Here is a 21,684-nt window from a genome sequence, read left to right as displayed (position 1 = left end):
TATAAAGTAATATCAAAATAATTACGTAAACTTCAGAGGTTTCTGTACATGTTTATATATGCTTTTAAGGTACAGTATAAAATTGTTATGCAGGCTGTTTTCCTTTTTATTTCTGAAGACACGCTTTTCTGTGTGGAATTTTCAGAGACATCTGAAAGCTGCTAGGATTTCTTCACAGCTACATCATGTTCAGAGGCTCACATTCATTCTAGGATTGAGTAAAAATGAATCTCTTCTCTTCTTTTGCTTCCATTTGATCAGGGATGTCTGGTTTTTGGCAAAAATTATTGCCACTAGTTAAAAAATGTGGTGAGCATTCTGTATGTAGGATTCCATTCCAGTACTCTGTTTCTTAAAGACATTCAGATTTGGTATTAATGATACCTCTTATCAGTAAATCACAGTAGCAAACTTCTGCTTTTTCTATTAAGTATGTTACAATGGTATTAAATAAAATGTATAGTTTTTATTCCTCTGCCTTATGCTATGAATAGAATTTTTTTATTGTTATTTAGGAAGCAACAATAGATACAAGTGTTGAAATGATCTTAAACTGTGATAACTAGACAATAACAAATAATTGACTTCCTTTTGTTGTAAGTTAAATCTTGAATTCCTTTGTTGTGTACGTAGCGTGTCCTATAACCCATGGTCCTGAGGAAGAGAGGAAGGAATTTGTCTGTTATCATCTGCAGGTTTTTTGTTTTGTCCTTCTTCAGATTAACAGAATTAAAGCCCTTGAGAACAAAGGATAGTAATAAAACAAAAAAAAATTAAAAAAGCATTTTACTGTCATAGTAATATCTGTTATAGAAGCAGGGTCAATCTAGTTGCTGTTCCACTTTTTTGCGGTACTAGAATTTTTCAAGGGTAGGTCAAATGTTGTGGCAACGGTCCCTTTTATTCGATGTGAAGGTAAATGAGAACAGGCATGAAGATGGAGTTAAGGTGGCAGGCTGCAGTTTTAGTAGCTTAAGAAGAAGTAACATTTTTGTGTTCCCAGTTTTTGATCTGTGTATCACTTGAGAAGGATCAGATGAAGGATGAGGTGTCATTCTCTGTGTACCATTCAGTGCCATGCAGGTTGTCTTCAGCCTAGGCCTAAAGTTCAGTTCGCTCTTCTGGATCTTGCTGCTCCTTCCCCTTTAAAGGAGGAAACAAGAGCAGTATGTACGTGGCAATGTCACTGCAGAAAAGCATGGTTTAAAAAAAGGGAACGTTTTCTTTGTAATCGAATTGTAAAATATGAAGATCCCCTGCATGATTCAAAAAGTTATAGCATGGCAGTCCTCTGTTAATATCTGATAATAAACATATCTAGGAAGGCAGCAGGAGAGGGAACCGGTGGTAATTTGTTTGGAATGCCATGTTCGTAAACAAGTGCTCTCATGATAAATAGAAAACAGTAGAGGATTAAAGCACTAAAACAGAGGAACATTGAAGACCTTTCTCCCCCCTTGAAACAGTAATAACATTCACTCAAATAGGGAATGCTTTAGTTTGATGGCAGAAGTGAAGGAAAGGAGCTGAGGTAATGCTGCATCTAACTGCCATCAAAGCCTGGTAAGAGAAAGCAGAGCAGTTCAAGCATTGCTGTTGTATGGTAACTTAGAAGTGAATAATTTTGGTTGAGGTGCTCAATTCAACCGTATTGCCATTTGGGTCAGCAGGGCTGCTCTCAGTTACTGCACTCATAGGCCATTGCTGTTGTCTTGGTAGAGGATGGAATAATGAAACCAACTTGTTGTTGGAAGCAATGAGGTGAAGCAAAGTGGAAGCTGACAAGGGGAACAGAGTGCACTGAATTTCAGCCCGCATTGCAGGAGACAGGAACAAATATATAAATGATAAAACCTTCCTACTGACAATAGTTTTGAACTCAAGCTGTGCCTCTGCACAGCAAACTGACGAGTCTGGAACTGCAAAGGAAGTTAAAAAGATCTTCAGGCTTCTGCCTGTTTGTTCACAAAAGCAAAAGATTGCTTCATGGCCCTAAGGAGAGTAGTCAGATCATCGGCGCTCTGGAAATGTATCTGCTATACTTTGGCTGCTTTTCCCTTTATGTAGTTTAAGAAAGTAAGCTTCGAAATAAGATTTGAAGGATCAGAGAGGAGGCTTAAAATAGCAGCAGTGAAGAAGTGAGGAGATCATTAAGTTCCGTTTTTTCCTTGTATCCTTCCCATCAGACATTTCACTTTTTGCCTAGGTACATTCCTGTTCCTTCCACTTAAAACAGGTGACCATTTTTAAGGTCAGGTTATCCATCTGGTGGTATGAGTAGGTGGCATTTGTGCCGTTTCTGATGATAAGAGATGTTTGTTCTGCAACACTGTTTAAACATCTCTTTGAACTCAGTTAATTCAGTTGAATGCTGACATGCATTATTATTTTATGACTCCAGTTCACATCAGTATTATGATACCTCATTTTTCATACTGTTGTAGTTAAGGAACAAAGCTCACTACCATTACTTCCTCCTGATTTGCCTTTGTGTCTGTGTGCTTAAAATGAGAAATAAAGAAGTAATAACTGCTCAAAAATCAAAAGCTTTTGTTCTGTGGGTACAAACACTCACTTGGGGGATTGGAATCCATCATTGTTGTCTTGTATGTGCTTATATCAAATCCATTCCTGAAGGTCTTCACCATTTTTATAGGTAACATTCTTTTATAATTGATTGAGATCTAGGAAATACAGATCAGTTTGAAGAGTTACCCGAAAACCTTTTTTTTTTTAATTTAAAGAAATTAAAGATATAATCCTTGTTGTTTGTTTTCTCTAAACACTATCATTATTTGTAGATGTCTAGCTGTGTATCAGCTAGATCTTTGGATATATTATATGAGCTTTGGAATCTCTACTTGGTTCTGTTTGCAAGTATTTCCTCAGCATATTGAGTCCTGCAAATAATTACTTTTTATTAGACTGAATAAACTTTAATTGAATGTTTGCTCTCTTATATGCAGTCTGTTCCATATCAAGATTGTAAAGGTTAGCACTAGTTTTATTTTGCATAATAAAAACATTGGCTTAATTTGCTGTCTCACTGTAGGATTACATTTATTCATTTATTTTAGTAAAGAAGCATAGCTTTTCAAACTATATCTTTCTGATGGTTCAAAAAATGTACCTTCTCTTTTTCTCTTCTCAGATTTGTCCAAGAATAGATTAACTGAGGTTCCTACGGAGTTGTGCCATTTTGTGTCACTGGAAACACTAAATCTATACCACAATTGTATTAAAATTATACCAGATGCCATAGTAAACTTGCAAATGCTAACTTACTTAAATTTGAGGTAAGTTTAACTTTGCCACATTTTTTGTTTATTTGCAAATGTATAAAGCTTTTTTTGACTGCACTTTATGTGTTTCTGGAACAACTGACTACGTTTTTCATTTTATTGGAAGTGGTAATGCAGAAACTCATTGGCTGTAGATACAGCTCTTTATGAAGGCATTATAAAGGCCAAAATGTAAAACTAATTATTTAAAGAAAGACCAAGTAATATTAATCCCTTTCTTTCCCTTATTCTTCTAGCAAATTCGGAATGCTAATCACATCAGCACAGTCAGATTCTTTTAATTCCCTTCTGATGATAAATTTTGTGAAACTTGACATACTTTTTGTAGTTAAAAATCATAGAATCATAGAATGGTTTGGATTGGAAGGGACCTTAAAGATCATCTAGTTCCAACCCCCCTGCCATGGGCAGGGACACCGTCCACTAGACCAGGTTGCTCAAAGCCCCATCCAGCCTGGCCTTGAACACTTCCAGGGATGGGGCATCCACAACTTCTCTGGGGAACCTGTGCCAGTGCCTCACCACCCTCACAGTAAAGAACCTCTTCCTTACATCTAATCTAAATCTACCCTCTTTCAGTTTAAAGCCATTACCCCTTGTCCTATCACTACATGCCCTTGTAAAAAGTCCCTCCCCATCTTTCTTGTAGGCCCCCTTTAGGTACTGGAAGGCTGCTAGAAGGTCTCCCTGCAGCCTTCTCTTCTCCAGGCTGAACAACCCCAACTCTCTCAGCCTGTCTTCATAGGAGAGGTTCTCCAGCCCTCTGATCATCTTCGTGGCCTTCCTCTGGACCCACTCCAACAGGTCCATGTCTTTATGTTGGGGGCCCCAGAGCTGGATGCAGTACTCCAGGTGGGGTCTCACGAGAGCAGAGTAGAGGGGGAGAATCACCTCCCTCGACCTGCTGGTTGTGCTTCTTTTGATGCAGCCCAGGATACGGTTGGCTTTCTGGGCTGCAAGCGCACATTGCCGGGTCATGTTGAGCTTCTCATCAACGAACACCCCCAAGTCCTTCTCCTCAGGGCTGCTCTCAATCCCCTCATCGCCCAGTCTGTATTTGTGCTTGGGGTTGCCCTGACCCATGTGCAGGACCTTGCACTTGGCCTTGTTGAACTTCATGAGGTTCACACAGGCCCACCTCTCAAGCCTGTCAAGGTCCCTCTGGATGGCATCCCTTCCCTCCAGCGTGTCGACCGCACCACACAGCTTGGTATCGTTGGCAGATTTGCTGAGGGTGCACTCAATCCCACTGTCCATGTCACCGACAAAGATGTTAAACAGCGCCAGTCCCAATACCGACCCCTGAGGAACGCCTCTCGTCACTGCTCTCCACTTGGACATCAAGCCGTTGACTGCAACTCTTTGAGTGCGACCATCCAGCCAAGTCCTTATCCACCAAGTGGTCCATCCATCAAATCCATGTCTCTCCAGTTTAGAGACAAGGATGTCATGCGGGACAGTGTCAAATGCTTTGCACAAGTCCAAGTAGATGACGTCAGTTGCTCTTCCCTTATCCACCAACGCTGTAGCCCCGTCGTAGAAGGCCACCAGATTTGTCAGGCACGATTTGCCCTTAAGTTGGCTGCCACCAATCACCTCCTTATCTTCCATGTGCCTTAGCATAGTTTCCAGGAGGATCCGCTCCTGCACATGATCTTGCCAGGCACAGAGGTGAGACTGACTGGCCTGTAGTTCCCTGGGTCTTCCTTTTTTCCCTTTTTAAAAATGGGGGTCATGTTTCCCCTTTTCCAGTCAGTGGGAACTTCCCCAGAATCCCACGACTTCTCAAATATGATGGAGAGTGACATAGCCGCTTCATCTGCCAGTTCCCTCAGGACCCGCCAATGCATCTCATCAGGTCCCATGGCCTTGTGCACCTTCAGGTTCCTTAGATGGTCTTGAACCTGATCTTCTCCAACAGTGGGCAGGTCTTCATTCTCCCAGTCCCTGCCTTTGCCTTCTGTGTGTTGGGCGGTGTGGCTGGAGCACTTGCTGGTGGAGACTGAGGCAAAGAAGTCATTGAGTACCTCAGCCATCTCCATGTCCCGGGTAACCAGTGTCCCGTTTCCTGTGGGACGGTGTGTTCCTGTCCCTGTATTTCATGTGGGGAGAGGGCCCACATTTTCCCTGGTCTTCCTTTTATCACCGATGTACCTATAGAAGCTTTTCTTGTTGCCCTTGACATCCCTGGCCAGGTTTAATTCTATCAGGGCTTTAGCTTTCCTAACCTGATCCCTGGCTGCTCAGACAATTTCTCTGTATTCCTCCCAGGCTACCTGTCCTTGCTTCCACCCTCTGTAGGCTTCCTTTTTGTATTCGAGTTTGTCAGGAGCTCCTTGTTCATCCATGCAGGCCTCCTGGCTTTTTTGCCTGACATCCTCTTTGTTGGGATGCATCGCTCCTGAGCTTGGAGGAGGTGATCCTTGAATATTAACCAGCTTTCTTGGGCCTTCTTCCCTCCAGGGCTTTATCCCATGGTACTCTACCAAGCAGATCCCTGAAGAGGCCAAGATCTGCTCTCCTGAAGTCCAGGGTAGTGAGCTTCCTGTGCGCCCTCCTCATTGAGCTAAGGATCTTGAACTCCACTGTTTCTTTTCAAAAAGATAGAGGGACAGAGACAGAGGATTAATGGTTTTTTTCATGAGGAATGGAGAGGAAAAGCATGATACTTTATCACTAGTATCCTCTTATTGTGCAAGAAGTATAGTTACTGCCTTTTTTAGGAGGAGGGGGGAAAGAATTAGGCACCTTTGTCTCTTTTCAATGAAAAGTGCATGAATACTAATTGGTATAGAGAACTGCTGCTGGTTAAAGTGCAGGTGAATGCATATTTGCTTTTGAGAGAGGGCATGTCAGCACTTTTTCGGTTGGGACAAGGTGTGGAGCTTTCTTTGCAGTTGAGTATGTAAAAGCTGTAATAGTGAAGATATAATAATCTGGTCTTTGCAAGAATGAGGTTTGAGCAGGGGGCAAAGTGGCTCTTGGGCTTTTAAATTCAAGGTATGAAGGCTTGATCATCAGTTTTGTAAACACTGAGGATGCTTCTCAAGCCTTCCTGTATTGTTACTGTACTGCGGTTTTGGCCACTGTGTAACACTAATTTTGGCTCTAAAAATTGAAACAGAATAGTGTGTCCTGAGTATCTGTACATGTGTAAGGAATAGGACTTGAAATTTTGAAATAGTGTTTGTTAGATATACATAAAGAAATTAAGACTGGATTAAATTATTAAGTTTACATAAAACGTTTTAGTAAATTTAGGAATTAGAATGAACTCAGTTAGAACTCAATGTAGTGAACCAGTGAGTTAGAACTCAACGTAGTGAATTAGTGAATTGGAACTCAATGTAGTGATGGAATTTGTGTGAATCATCACAAAACCAGAATAGTTACAGAGTTAATATCACGTATCACAGTAAATTAGACAAAATAAAAGGAAATTTTTCAAGTTTTGCTAAGTAAGGTCATTTCCCTCAGTTTAAAATCTCCTCTTCACTTGGATGTGCCCTTCCCCCATGTTAGTTGAACGCAGTAAGCAGTCTGTAGAAGAAGGAAATATATCCTTGACATTCTAACCATGTTGCTTCCTGGCAAGAAAAATATTATAGATTGAAAATGCATATTTTTCTACCTGTTACCAGCAGAACCCATATGTTAAATAGAATTAGAAAGTGATGCCAAGAGATATACATAGTCTTTGGGCCTTGGTGGATACTGTTCATGTTTTATTTAAAGAAATTCCTTTTAAACTAATGATGATTTATTACTCACTTGCCCTGGTTATGTGCTGTTCTGTATCTCTTAGTGGGTTGCTTCTGAGTTCTGTAGAAGTTAAAAATTATTTTTACTTAATTTTTTTTTTTTTGGTGTCTGATCTGCTGCACAGTGTAACTTTTTTAGATTCTAGGCTTCCTCAATTTCAGTTCTTTAGAACTTAAAAAATTATTTCTACTTATTTTTTAGAATAAGTTGTGTCTTGGTCTTCTGTAAAGAAATGAACAATTGATGGTCCCAGAATTTTTTGCTGTATTTACCTGGGTTAATTTCATAGAATCATAGAACAACAAGTACCAAGTAATCTTGAACTATAAATGTGCTTTAAAGGAATTGAGAAAATAACCATTTTATGTGTAATTTATTTATTTGTCTTTCAGTTGGAACAAAAGACATCCACTGTACTGCCACATAAAACCATAGGAATGTTTATATACTTGCAAAATACTGTCTCAGTTGACTTTTTTGTATTCATTAGGAAGGGAAACAGCTGTTCTAAGTGACAGCCAGGCTTGTTACAGTATTATTAAACTGATATAATGCATTTTTTCCAGAGTGGTAAATTCCACAATACTGTTTAGTCAGTAATGCAGATAGTTTTGATGTACAAGTGTTTTCTTAATGATTGCCATTCAAAAATTTAAATTTTATCTGCACAAAATCTGACCCATGAAAATGAAGGAATTTTACAACTCTCAGACTTTATGTGAGTATACAGTAGAACGTCACTGGTGGTTTTAATGGTTGTTTTTTTTGTTTTGTTGCAGTCGAAATCAGCTTTCTTCTTTGCCAGCTTGCCTGTGTGGTCTTCCTCTAAAAGTCTTAATTGCAAGTAACAATAAGCTAGGTTCCCTTCCAGAAGAGATAGGTCAGCTAAAACAGTTAATGGAACTGGTATGTTACTGATCTTTTTTTATTTTTTATTTTGATTTTGTTTGTATTTAACTAGAAACAGAAAAATTCACTTTGCAGATATATTTGAACAAATGCCTAATACTATAATGTAGGTTAAAAAATTAACTTTTGAACTTCTCAAGTGTGTTGGGTAGTAACACAATAATAGTTTCCTCTGTGTTCTTCAGGACTCTCTAAACAACATCACTGCCCTTGGTTCATTCAAAACAGCTTCTAAGTTCATCGTCTTTACCAGTTTTACTCACCATCTCCACTGGCTCCCTGTTTTGCTGTATCACGTTCATAGTTCTGGAATCAGGCTCTGCAAAGCTGTATCCCCCTTTGTAGCACCCTCCCCTTCTGCTTCCTTTCTCTGTTATTACTATCTGCTTACCACATTGCATTCCACTATTGATACTGGTCTTATCAGTCTATTTTCATTTTATTTCACTATTGTTGTTATGCAACCTTCCTTTCCTGGAACACCCATCTAAACAGATTTACAAAATTATTATATTCATCTTGTTTTCAAAGCTGTCCACATGACTACTGTTTCTGCAAGCAGTAGATCATCTATAATACATTGTCTAGTAAATGAGAATCTGAAAAGGCAAAAATTATTTGGTACCTTAACTTAAAATTAATTTAATTGCACATTTTTTTTAAAGTTTGTATGTGGAAAATGTATATAAAAGAATCCTTCCCTTTCTCTCCCTTTGTCTTCCTCTTTTGTATATTGTAGGCTGAGACTCTGAATTCTCTATGGCATACGCGTTATGTCTTCTGGTTATTTCTGTTCACCTTGACCTCTTAAGATACGAATTGATAAATAAACTACATTTTGACACTGCTAACTTATGCATAGTAAAACAATGATATTTGAACTTTCTTCCAACTGCTGACATCTGCTTCCAACTGCTGACCATTGACAGCATTTATCTTGCACATCTTTTCAGTATCTGAAAGTGCCTGCTTATCATATTACTATTTTTATAACAGTAGTTTCTCTACTAAGTTATGTTACACAAATTGAGCTGACTTTGCTTTAGGCCCCAGTCGTGCTACTGGTTCTTCATACGTGGAGTGAAGTGGCAACTGTGGGGCTTTTTTCCTTCTAGTATTCTTTTTGTACAGCATCCTGTGGTATCAGGCTTCTATTATTTATTACAGCTGATCTGACTGTTGATGATGATGGGGGGGTAGTTACCTTTTCCTTTCTGGGTTATACTTGAGCTAAAGACTACCGAGTTTGTTTTGTTTGGTAAGTATTATTAATTTATCTTATCAAATATTTTAAATTTTTTGTGTGTGTGATGGGTTTAATTAGATTACTGAAATGGTTTTGATTTAACTAACCTTCAAAAAAACCATGTTAGGCTACAGCATTGTTTCTGTTGTGCTTAAAATAGATTCAATAAAAGATTATTGTTCCAGTTTTATATATAATTAAAGTTGAACAGTATTAAACACATCCTAATTTAGGGGATAGGATGACTGAATAGATAATAAACAACGATTGGAACCTGTTAGCTCTTGATTGCTTCTAGTTTAAATGTAGCCTAGCTTAGTGGTGGGGGGCTCATGTGAAATAGGGGAAAGACTTGGCCTGATTCTGTCTGGTCAAAATCACTCGTTTTATTTGTATTAACTGACGTCTATGATAATATTTTCAGTAAAGAGCTTCTGAAGCGCTTTCATATCTAATTTGCCCTCCAATTTCAAGTTTGAACCCTCTCAGTAAGGTGAACTAGCATTGCTGATGCTGGTAGTGTTTCATTTGTTAGTAAGAGTTTGTATGTAGCTTAATAGTAGGCCCCATCCTTATTTTAGAATTTTGAAAAGTTAAAAACTAAAAGCTTGAAAATCAGTGTAGCTTATACTCAAAGGAGATAGGGTTTGTTTGTTTTTTTTAAACAAATCATATGTTTAAATTAACTTCTGGAATACTGGATTTTCATATTGCTTTCCAGTTACAGTATAATTTCAGTGTTACTTTTTGTCATGAAGAACACAACAGTTCCTGCTCTAAAAATAGTTCAAATGAGAGGCTACAGCAACATGTCACTTTGGTAGCCTAGAATTATGAAAGCTGAAGAAGGTCTGATGCTAGTTCTTTGCGATTAGAAGGGGGTGGGGGGGAAGTGAATAACAAGTTTTTGTTAATTTGGGCATGGTTCTGTTCAGATGACCTGATTACTTAGTTTGATGCCACCATGAGTGTTTGGTACACTTCCAGTGAAATGAGTTGCATTATTTAGCTGGAAATTACTAAACTGTGATGTATTGGGAGAAGCAAATAGTGGTAGGATTGAGAGCCAGCATCTGTATTGGCATATATAATATAATGCAGTTTAGATAATAAGGTGATCATTGTTCTAAAATGAGCAAAAAGAAAAAAAAAAGATTAAGTCATACTGCAGTTGTTGCACAAAACATTGAGCTGTGTGAGAGCAATGCCAGCCTGAATAGCATGTGGCCTCCAAGCAACACTATCACCCAGCCCTCTGGCAGGGCATGCTGTTGTTTTGGTACATATGCAGTGCTGGTGCTGAGCTGGCCCAGGGGATTGATCCTGGGAGGTGACAGACGCCACCTGGCTGCATGCAGTTCTTGTGTTACTAGGACTTTGCCAAGCACCCTCAGGTTCCCAAAGTATTTCACAAGCTGCATGCAGTAAAACCTGTGTGTACATAGCAAATGTTTTTTTCTTTTTGTTATCTAACTTTTTGAAACAGATTTTACCTCTATAGTCACTCTGGAATGATATAAGCATAGTTTGCTGCAAAATTAGGTCAGATCATTCCAACTAACTCTGATTTTTTCCCTCTCTCCTCCAAAATGGGGTAGGGAGTTCTTTTTCTATTACATGTATATATTTATTTATATTTCATACTTGTGGCATGGAATGACTTAGATATTACATGCAGTAAATTTTCAGGTATTCTTTTAAATTTTACGGTTCTGGGTTATATAGATCTGACAGCTATCTTACAAGCATCAAAATAACATATAAATTATTCTCCCTGCAGGATATATTACAATTATTTGCAAAATTTGGTTGGGAAACTTACTTTAATTTGCAGCTGCATAACTCAATCATACCTCTACTGTCAGCCAGGAGGATGAGTGCAAAACTGGTGTGAAGATAATCTGAAACTTACTTTCCATCAAAGAAAAGTAATTGGGCAGAGGTGGCTCAGTAATTGTACCCAAAACTGTCAGATGTACAGTAAAATTCTGTTCTCCATCCTATCAGGCAGTATTGCACTTCTGCCTTCTTCAGGTAACAGCCTTCTCCATCTCTGGGATGCTCCTGTCTCACGTTGCAAGCCTTTAAATCTCTCAGCTGGGATTTAGGTCCTTCATCTCATTCATCTAATCTGGGCCAGCAGCCTGACCAAGTGGGACCTGCTGCCTTCTGTTGCCTAAAAGGATCCATGTGCTCATGCACCGTGTAACTTCTTTTTACCATTCTGTATGGCTTGTATGTCACAAGCTCTGGCAGAATCCATGTGCTTTTTAGGAATAACAGCTCAGTCAGGAGTCCCAAGTTTTAAAATAGATGTAAGGAGGAAGTTTACCTCAATTTGGATGGTTTGGATAAACTCCTGTGTGTGTGTCAATAAATTTGTTAATATGGGGCCAGAGTACCATATTTGTTTTTCTGTTTATATTATGCTGAATTTTATTGGTTTAAGACCATCTAAACTTTACCATAAACAAAAGAAAAATGTTGATGATTTTAATTTGTTTTCATGCCATTGAGCTTCATACCCCAGAAATTAATCTTAAATTTAAATACGCCTTACATTAATCTTGAGAAATTGTGTTGTCATGGCAGGACATGGCATAACTGATGAGAACAAAATAGAGTTAATGCAAGAAGTCTGACCTTCAGCAAACAATAGCCCCTTGGAACTTGAGTAGGTGTTTGCACTTCAGTTGGCTGCAGACGTCCATGAAGTGAAGTTCCAAACTACTGGTTGCGTAGTTCCTTTTAAAAATTATTAGCTTGAAAACCATAGGCATTTGACTTTGATAGTATTGCTTCCATTACTGCCAAAGTAATGGGAAAGATAAACACTGTCTCTGTCACATACACACTCATGAAGTCTAATAATAGTCAAGAGCATAAGTGTAACTAGAAGTAATGTTATAGGTCTTTGTTTTCCATGGCTATTCAAACAGAGTAATAAAAAAAAAAAAGTTGGACTGCAGCGTTTAGTAGGATAAAGGATACTACTGTCTCTAGAGATCTTGTGAATGCTGACATACTGTCATAACAGATCAGTCTTATTGAGGATGTTTTGAAAGGTTGTAAGTGGACTTTGTTTTTGAGGTTACACACTGCCAGGCTTTTGGTTTTTGGTTTTTTTTTTTCACTTCCTTTAAAATTCTGTCTCTTTCTCTGACTTGTTCCGATGTGTGTGCATAAGTGCACTTGTTCTAGAGTTTCTCTGCCACAAGGTGACTTTAAGTTTAAATTCTGTGCTCTAAAAATTGAGTATCTAATTATGAAGTTGTTTAAAGTCTGTAAATTAAAAATGGGACAGTAAAGCTTTAAAAATAAATTATCTGGGAACAGTGCAATTAACAATACTTTGTGGCAACTTGGGCAAAAGATGCACTCATTAACTGGAATTTTTAATTTCCTTGTCTAAAAGCTAAAATAATTTCCTGACTCTGTTTTGACAAGGGAGGGAAGCTTTGGCAGCAGTGAGATTCTGCTACAAGAAGAAACTTCTCTGATAGAGCGAGCAGCATTGCCAGATCACATTTTGCTTTTACTATCTTTTTTTTTTAACTAGTTTTTAGGCTTGAAGATAGAGAGTTAATGTAACGCTTTTGAGTAGTATTAAAGCAACTATCTTCAAAGAGATGACTTGGAAATCTGACTGACTTCTAGAAATTTTGTAGTCTAAGAGCTCCCAGATACTGTATAAATCCATTTAAAACCATCAACAGAGTAGGAGTGAACGTCCTAAAAGTATTCTGTTGGCTATTCAGGAAAACTTGGCATTACCCCACTTAGCTCTCATACTATGAATACTGTTTCCTTTTTTTAATGCAGAAATGGAAGCATAATCAGGACATTACTCAAATTTACAGGTTGCCTGGGATGTAAGCAGAGGTTTCAATGTCCTTTTGATTTCACATTGAGTATAGACCATTTGGCAGCAAAAATGATAGGTAGTATCTGAAAACTATCTCATTTTAGACTGACTTAATCCAAGAAGTTGATCTTTAGTACGCATTCGTAGCAGTTTCTTGTTAGCAATAGTGTTAAAGTATAATATTTATTACAGTAATACTACTGTATATAAATTTGTTGCTTGCAATTATGCTCAGTATAGCCAGACCTTATACTTTCAACTCAACTTTACAGCAGTTACTCCTTTAGGAATGCTAAAATGAGGATGGGTTCAAATTTCATCCAGATTATTAAACCAGTTGTATTTAGTCATCAAAATCAGACCTACTTAGAACCTGTCTAGGCAGTTAAGAAGTACCTTTTAGAATAATATGTTGAATATCTGTATAATACTAAACAAGACCTGTCCAATTTTATTATGGCCTACTATGTGATGTGATAATCAAATACATGCCTTTCCTGAGCATCATTACAGAATGCTATTGCCATTTTCTCTCTTTTTTTTTTTTAAATTTTGCTTAAATATTCCCTCCAGAAGACCAAGAACGTTTTTAAAAAATCAGATCCACACACTAGCAGTTTTACATTTCATCCAAACATATTTGGTTATATAATCATGGTACTGAGTTCTTCATATGAATAAAAGTTAAGAACAAAAAGGTAGAACATCTTAAGCAAATGGTTTTGAATGTTTCTACAGAAATTAAATTAGCTTTCAAAATTAACTTGTTCTCCAAATAAGAATTCACTCTGGGTTTTAAGTAATGTGTAAACTTTTTCTCATGTATCTAGTTTTGCATTGTGATGACAAGACATAGATGGTTGCATATTTTCAAGTTGTTAAAATGTTACAAAGGTAGTAGCAAATTAGCTACAATTTCACATCTGTATTATTTAACATTTAGGAGCCAAAAGTTCATTATTTCTATTATTACTATTTTGTTGTAGGATGTCAGCTGTAATGAAATCACAGCTTTGCCACAGCAGATAGGCCAGCTGAAATCTTTAAAAGAACTGAATGTCAGAAGAAATTACCTCGAAGTTTTACCCCAAGGTAAAAACAAACAAACAAAAAATCCTAATACCTTTACAGTAGCTCTTTTTATTAGCATTTTGAAAGTATTTCTTAGTCATGTAAGTAACTATGATTAAAAAGTAGTAATTACTTTGTGTTCAAATTTATTCCATTTGAGTTTGCAGAATATAACATTCAGTGGTACTCACTAAATAACAGTGTGTGAGGTTTTTTTTAATGAATTATCTTTATGATTCTAGGCGTCTTTTAAGTTGCACAGGTACTTACCTGTGAATGCAGTATTGGAACTGTCAGCTATGTTTCAGGAAAAAAAAAATATTTCAAAGTATTTATTTTAAAATTTGTTGTCACTTGTATAATAATAACACTCTTTTCATTTCCCAGTATTAAGTGGAGTAAATGTTGATCATATTCCTGCCTGAGTTTGTATTTTTCCTGAATGCAGAAGAAGGTTTATTCAGTAATATTTTATTATGTTATGGCAAAAATAAATACAGATGTAACACCTTCTCTCTTTTTTGTTACTTTTAGAACTAGTACAGCTTCCCTTGGTAAAGTTCGACTTTTCCTGCAATAAAGTGCTTGTGATTCCAATTTGTTTTAGAAAGATGGTGCAGTTACAAGTATTACTGCTTGAGAATAATCCTTTGCAGTCTCCACCAGCACAAGTAAGTAACATCTATAATTTAAATTGTGCCTTAATATTGGGTGGATGATAACAAATTATAGCCTATAAAATGTCACCTTCTGCAATTGCAGGCTTCTAAACTTCAGTCATCACAGACATTAGTTGTTGATATATAAATAAAACATCGAAAATGTCCTGTGTTCCGTGTATGAGTCTGTGTACCACTTGAACCAACATGAGTCTAGAAGATTTCCATTCTGTTAGCTACCTGTTTATTTTTGTCATTCCTATCTGCATATGAAACTTAATGTTGGAATATGTATATAATTTTGAAAAAGAGAAGTGAGAAACTTCCTGGATAAATTTTTTCTCTGTTAATAAGAACCCAGTTCTAGAAGGTTCTACAGTGATTTACTACTACTTAAAAAATACACAGACGGTCTAGAATGTAATCCATATGAAATTTATTTTACTTTATAGTGTAAGTTTATAGATGGTGATACACAAAGAAATCAAACCCCTGTTCTGAACCGTAGGCCATGCTGAGAAATTATGATAATAAATGAATGGAACCTGTGCTTGCTGCTTAGGACAACTTCATTGTTGTTGACTTACTGGACAGTGGATGCAAACTACATCTCTGAAAGCTACAATTGTTTTAGATCAATAGCTGTTGAAATACTTGAGAGTTTTTATTACATTGGAGAAATGCTTTTCGTAACCAATGGTAGTGCTGCTCCTAAACTCAAAAAAATACAGAGCGAGTTTCAGCAAGCACTTGAGCTAGAAGTATGCAGTTAAAGAAAAAAAATTCTAAAATGCAGGTGAAATGCATCATAAAGATGCTTGGACATTAGTAAAAACAATGAGACTAAGAGTATAAAGGACATGCTGATTAATTAAATGTCATTATTGACTAATTTTGGAAAATAATTATTCAATTTATGGTTAGTAATAGGCCATACGATATATTCTACCATAATTCTTTTTGAGTGAAAAGCTCATTTGGATTTTTTTAAGTGGAATACATTCTTTTCTTGTTTTCTGTCTTACTCTCTGAGGGTATTTATGCTAGTACACACAAATAATTGATTGGGTAATTGAAGTAGTTCTTAGTAATTTAAAAAAAAAAGAATAAAATCCATTTTCCTTTACATGATATCTGTTGTGACAATATGAGTCGGTTTTCAGGGAGTTTTACACTAAGTGACATTTGGAATAAGTTATTTCTTTCATTCTAGTTATAAACCTAACATTTTTCTTGTCTAACAGATTTGTACGAAGGGTAAGGTGCATATATTCAAATATCTGACTGTACAGGCATGTCAGATTAAAACAGCAGACTCACTGTATCTTAATGCCATAGAACAACAGCATTTGCCACAACCCGTGGAAGAGAGGTATGTATGAAAATCTCACTTAGTTTTTTCATGTAACACTTATAAACAAAGTGAAATAAATATATTTATATCATTAGCTTCGAGAGTTTCATTTGTTTAGATGCTATTTAGAGTGTACTTTTTTGAACAGAGATTTGTTTTGCTTTAATAGATTTTATTCTTGTGAAATCCCTGTAAGAGTTTAGAACAAAATATTTTTAACAATCAGTTGTGATTAAAGTTAGCAGCACATTAGGAAAGAGCTTAGAAGTGAACCTTAGTTTAAATCTAACCTCTTACTAGTAGACTACTGGAATATATTGAAAATAATTCAGATGGTAGAATAATTAGGTGTTGGAACTTTCTTGTAGATCTATTAACACATTAAGTAAGTTTTAATTTCTTGTGTTGTTTTGTGATTTGTATGTTGTTATACATTCGTCACATAGTTGTTTTAAGCTTTTTTTTTTGTCCAGAGGCTTATCCATCCAAAGAGAACTGCATGAATGTTGAGACGCTTTTAAAGTGAAATGTGCTAATTTGTTAGCAAAATGAAAGACAAAATCTTTAAGTTCTTGCATCAAACATCTAGGAAATGTCACCTTATATTGTGGTTTAAGGACAGGAACTAGATACGAAGCAGCTCCTTTCTATGAGAATCTCCATAGCTAATTGAAAACCAGCTCTTTCTTTGCTAACATGGGAAGTATAATATAACCAATCAGGGAAAGTACGATAGTGCCTTATTTTTTGAGAGAAGTACTCAATAAAAACAAAGTATTGATGTAAATAAAAATAGAGACGTTCCTGCTAACACCCTGGAAAAAAACCAAAAGAACTGTTATGGGATCTCCCTTTCAGTCATCTAGATAAGGTTTCAAGCAAATTGTTTTCCTCCATGTATGTTTGGAGACACCTTTGTGAATTTCTATCAGATAAATGCCAAAGGTGGGAAGAATCCAGGATGAAGAGTAAGTTTCCCATTTGGGCAACACCTACTGGTTTTCTGTTTTGTTCTTTTAGTATACAAGAAAGTTGACAGGAATGTCATGTTCTGTATGACATTTTGGTCATATAGGAGCATACAGGTTAGGGTAAGGGGATACTACAGAGTAGGTACCAGTTGGTAACTAACAGCCTAATGCTCTATCACATAATAATTACCACATTTTTATTTTAGAGAATAACTTCACACTTCTAAAGAAAAAACATAACCCAGTTAGGATTTCCATAGGCAGTTTCTACACAAAATCCTTAGTGTTTACTGAGAAGAGATAATTTAAGGTTAGGATTAATCAGATACCTTATTCATGTGAAGACTGATAAAGTTCTTTTTTCAATTGCTGTGTCAATCTGAATTCAGGATTACAGCTTTCAGGATTGCAAATGAGGGGATAATAAAGCATATTTTAAAAAAAGTTAGGTGATGAGAGTATTGCATCTAATAGTGTACTTTAAAATGAGTGGAGGTCGTATTAGGTAATGAAACCAGAAGAGAGAGCAGTTGCCATTATTATAGTCTTTTTCTTAAAAACCTAAATTTCAAAGTCTATTTTAAAGCACCAAAAGGAGGTTTCTGTGTTAATAATTACTTCAAGCCGCAGGGAGATATCAGTTCATTTTTAATGCATCAATGGTTACAATTGATTAAACTGGTTGACTCCAGTTTGAGTTCAACTAGTTTAGTTGCTTATCCCACGGCTAAATGACTTCAGTTGGACTCCTGTGCTACTTAGCTAGTAACTAAGCATTTTTACTTAGTGTATAGATGAAAGCAAGCTTTATAGCAGATTATTTCTGTTGTTTCATTAATCCTTGGGTGAACCAGCCATTCCATCTGATCTATTTTACTATCACCAGACTGCAAATTTGTAGTTTTTAATCATACTAGGCTATTTCACCCTCTACCATTAAGACTGGTTGGAATTTTGCTTTGATTTAAGTGAAACCAGGACAGAATTCTAACAGTAAATGCTATGACAGCTCTTTATTGATTTTTTTTAATTTTTTTTTTTATTCACATCTAGCATTGATGACATCTACCCAAGTAAAAAGGACTCAGATTCAGGTGTTGGTAGTGATAATGGCGATAAACGTTTGTCAGCAACAGAGGTAAGTTGCCTGAATTTTGTGTGCAACTCCCCTTCCAGCACCCGTATTTTGACTATATTTTAAGTTGGGTAACAATGTGAATACTTTTTTAGCCATCAAAACTGTGCAACCACATCTTTGGCATGAATTTCTTGCTAAGAAATGGCTAAAACAAAGATAAAAGGAGACTGGGATTTTTTTTTTTTTTTTTTTGGTCTGTACGCTTTCTGGAGAGGGCAGTGAGATACTTGCTTACAAATGGTCAACAACCTACCAATAGTGAAAATTCACTACAGTTTTCAGGCAGTTTACATAATCTAGACAACGAGGACCAAACCAGAATCCATGTCTGCTGTCTCCAACGAAGTAAATGTCCTAACAGGTTACATGCCTGGCTTCTTCTCACGTGTTTTCTCTCTGACTGATGACTCATTCCTGTTGGGAATTAACAGGAGTTCAGTGTGCCCAGTCCCAGTACGTTCTGTGATGTCGTGGTTATGGCAGTTTGCTGTAGTGTAGGAACTTCAGAAACTTTGCAGATCTTAATGTGTTTACATGCTCTGGCAGGTAGGCAGTGCTAGAAATAAGCCTTCAGAATTTTTTCTGAACTATGTTGTCTGACTGAGCAAAGAGAAAGGATGGCTTTCTGAGACTAGTGTTGTCCTAAAGCAGTTAGAGCTGACTTTCTTAGACCTTTTTTCTGAGGCACTGCTCAGTTGAACAGGGCACTAAATCTAGTTGGAGTTGAACAGAATAAATAATGAAAAATAAGTAAATAATTTGCAATGTAATTCAATGATGATTTTTCTGAAATGTACAAATAACGGGATTTGTGGTCTGACCTAATGGGAAATATTCAGGTCACAATAAAAGAATGAGCTTCTTGCTACTTAGAATAATTTTATACTGATTTAGTGTTTCTCTCCTCCTTTGAGGAAAAGAGATTCTGTTGCTTTTGAAACAAATGTATAAAGAATCAAGCTTAGGTACTGAATTTGTAGTTAAAAAAGCAAATTGAAAATGAATCCACTTACACACTGATTGGTCTTTTAAATACAAAGGCACTTAAAAAAAACCCCACAGGGATTTCCAAGTATTTGGGCAAGTTTCTTGCTAGATGGAAATGAAGCAGAACTATTGTGATTTCTAGTGAGACTTCTAATGGTTTCCCTCTAGTTGTAAGAGCATGCAGTCCATTCAGAGATGCTTACAAACTGTTTTGCCATTCTTACACTTCCTGAAGCTGAATTAGCTTGTTAATGAAACTGTTATTCCAGAATTTCCTTTTTAGCTATAAATAATACCTTTAGAAAATAGATCACCTTTCCTGTAATCAAAACGTAGCAATCGGAATGCTGCAAAAAAATGTTTGAAAGACAACCAACAGTGAACCAATACATTTTTCTTAGCACAAAGGCTTTTTATATGAGAACTATTTACTCATTCCATCCCCACCTGACTACTGCTCTACTATTAAGGAGAAAATAGATGCTGAGATTAGTAATCCCAAATGTATTTGGTAGTAAATTCACCACTCACTTTTCCTTCTGATGCAACCTTTAATACCTGTGTTACACATGAGAATTGTGCAAGAAATAATAGCATGTTGCAAATACAGATTCACATACATTGTTAATTACAATCAGAAATCTACATACCAAACATTGGATAAACATTAAATGATCAGTCATAAAGTGATCATTAAAACACATTTTTGGAGAGTTTTTATAAATATATCAGACATACAAAAACAAACTACAGTTTAGTCTGAAGGCTAGTGGCTGTTGAGTTTCAGCTCTTTTACAGAAAATACTACAGTGTCATTTTGCATTTGTGTAACTTAAAAACAGTAACTTAAATGAATCACTTGTTTGAATACTAATGTATTTTTTAGGAAGCTTGCTGATTAACTTTGGGTCCATACACATAGGAGGGAGTACTTGATGAAAGGAACAATTTACATATGTCTGTCTGGCTTGTTGGTAGGGTCATTACAGGATCAGTTCTTCAGAGCTAGTCATCTTGGGCATTTCAAGTGAAAGATATCTCGTAGTGTTGCTGTAAAATTGATCATGGCAACTTGAAGGCAAATTCTGCTTTAAGGTAGTGCACTCACGTACCTCATCTTTTAGGAACAGTGTAGCATTTTGATTGATTTTCCACCTCCCTTTGGCCTTATTTTTTCCTTAGTTAAAATTCATTAGAACAAGAGGGTACTTGTTAAGATCCAGATGTGTCCCTGCTTTATTACTCATGAGACTGACGCATTAGTACCAGCAAGAATGTGTGTGAAGATTCTTTCAAAATGCATCAGTGTTGGGATAATGTTAGGTATTTTTGAGTCTTATATGTCTGTTCTGTTGCTAGCTGAATAAAACTGTGGACAAAGGAAGTAAGATACAATATTTCACCTATGAAGGAGCAATACTTTTGTATTATCTCAGGCTGCTTTGGATAGTATACTGGCAGGAAACACCTGGAAAATCAATTGCAGAATTCTGTAGGCCCTGAAAGTGAGACATAGCCTGTTAAAAGAATGATTTTCTGTTTCCAAATTGAATGGCTCGTGGCTTTTTTTACACCAACACTCCAAAATATTTTCCTAAAAGCTGTGTCTGTTACTCTGCTGAGAAAAAAATCTTGCCTGTTTTAGTATTCAGAACTTGTAATAACATGTATAAGAGCATTTTACTGTAATATTTTCAAATGATAGTTGTGAAATTAACTAAACATGAGTCTTTGATCTAGAATAACTAAATTTAGTGCTTAAATGTCACGTGAGATACAGCCTGAGAGAAGGAGAAGGAACTTCACTGTAACCTTGGTTGTCTGAATGAATTTATACTGTGCATGTCTCTTTTTTCTTTTTTTTTTTTTTTAAAGCTGTTGGATTATCATTGTTTCAGGTCTAAAAGAACTAGTGACTGTGCTTAGAATACTTGGAGTGTAGTTTGTTTATCTTCTGTTTGAGACACTAATTTGTTTCATTTTAAAATTTATTTTAAAATTTAAAAATTATTTTAAAAATTGACAAATAGGAACAGTACTGCAATGTTAGTTCACTTCATTATAAAACTTCATCATTTTGATAAGGCTTTATCAAGTCCCTGAACATCCTTTTGAATTTTTTTCTTTAAGCAGAAGAATACAGCCAGTGAATTCATAGAGTTAATAACATGCAGTTTATTCATAAAGAAGTACATTTATGGTGGTCCACATTTACAAAATGTGTTAAGTCCAGGGTATTCTTGACAAATAGGATGTCAAGAGGAATTGTCTTGACAAATAGGATGTATCTTTGATACAGTTTTTTAAGAGCAAAGCAGATTTGCTCCACAAACCTTAGCTTCAGGATTTAAAAAAAATATTTTCTGCATGGAGTATGAACACATAAAGGTAGCAAGAATGGCATAATTCTACTAGAAGCT

At 36.3% G+C, this 21,684-nt stretch overlaps 1 protein-coding gene across 1 annotated transcript in view; it reads left to right on the top strand.

The window, feature by feature from the left end:
• Window positions 1-21,684, top strand: part of LRCH1 (leucine rich repeats and calponin homology domain containing 1) — a 134,075-nt gene that overhangs the window by 61,087 nt on the left and 51,304 nt on the right. The window contains exons 2-7 of the mRNA XM_050894431.1: window positions 3,152-3,296; window positions 7,844-7,970; window positions 14,071-14,176; window positions 14,690-14,826; window positions 16,059-16,186; window positions 18,214-18,277. Coding sequence (XP_050750388.1) covers window positions 3,152-3,296; window positions 7,844-7,970; window positions 14,071-14,176; window positions 14,690-14,826; window positions 16,059-16,186; window positions 18,214-18,277 — 707 coding nt within the window. The remainder of the gene's footprint in view (window positions 1-3,151; window positions 3,297-7,843; window positions 7,971-14,070; window positions 14,177-14,689; window positions 14,827-16,058; window positions 16,187-18,213; window positions 18,278-21,684) is intronic.

This window comes from Gymnogyps californianus, chromosome 1 (genome assembly GCF_018139145.2).
Source record: "Gymnogyps californianus isolate 813 chromosome 1, ASM1813914v2, whole genome shotgun sequence".
NCBI lineage: Eukaryota > Metazoa > Chordata > Aves > Accipitriformes > Cathartidae > Gymnogyps > Gymnogyps californianus.
Note: the sequence above shows the minus strand (reverse complement) of the source record. Positions and strands in the feature narration are given on the sequence as shown.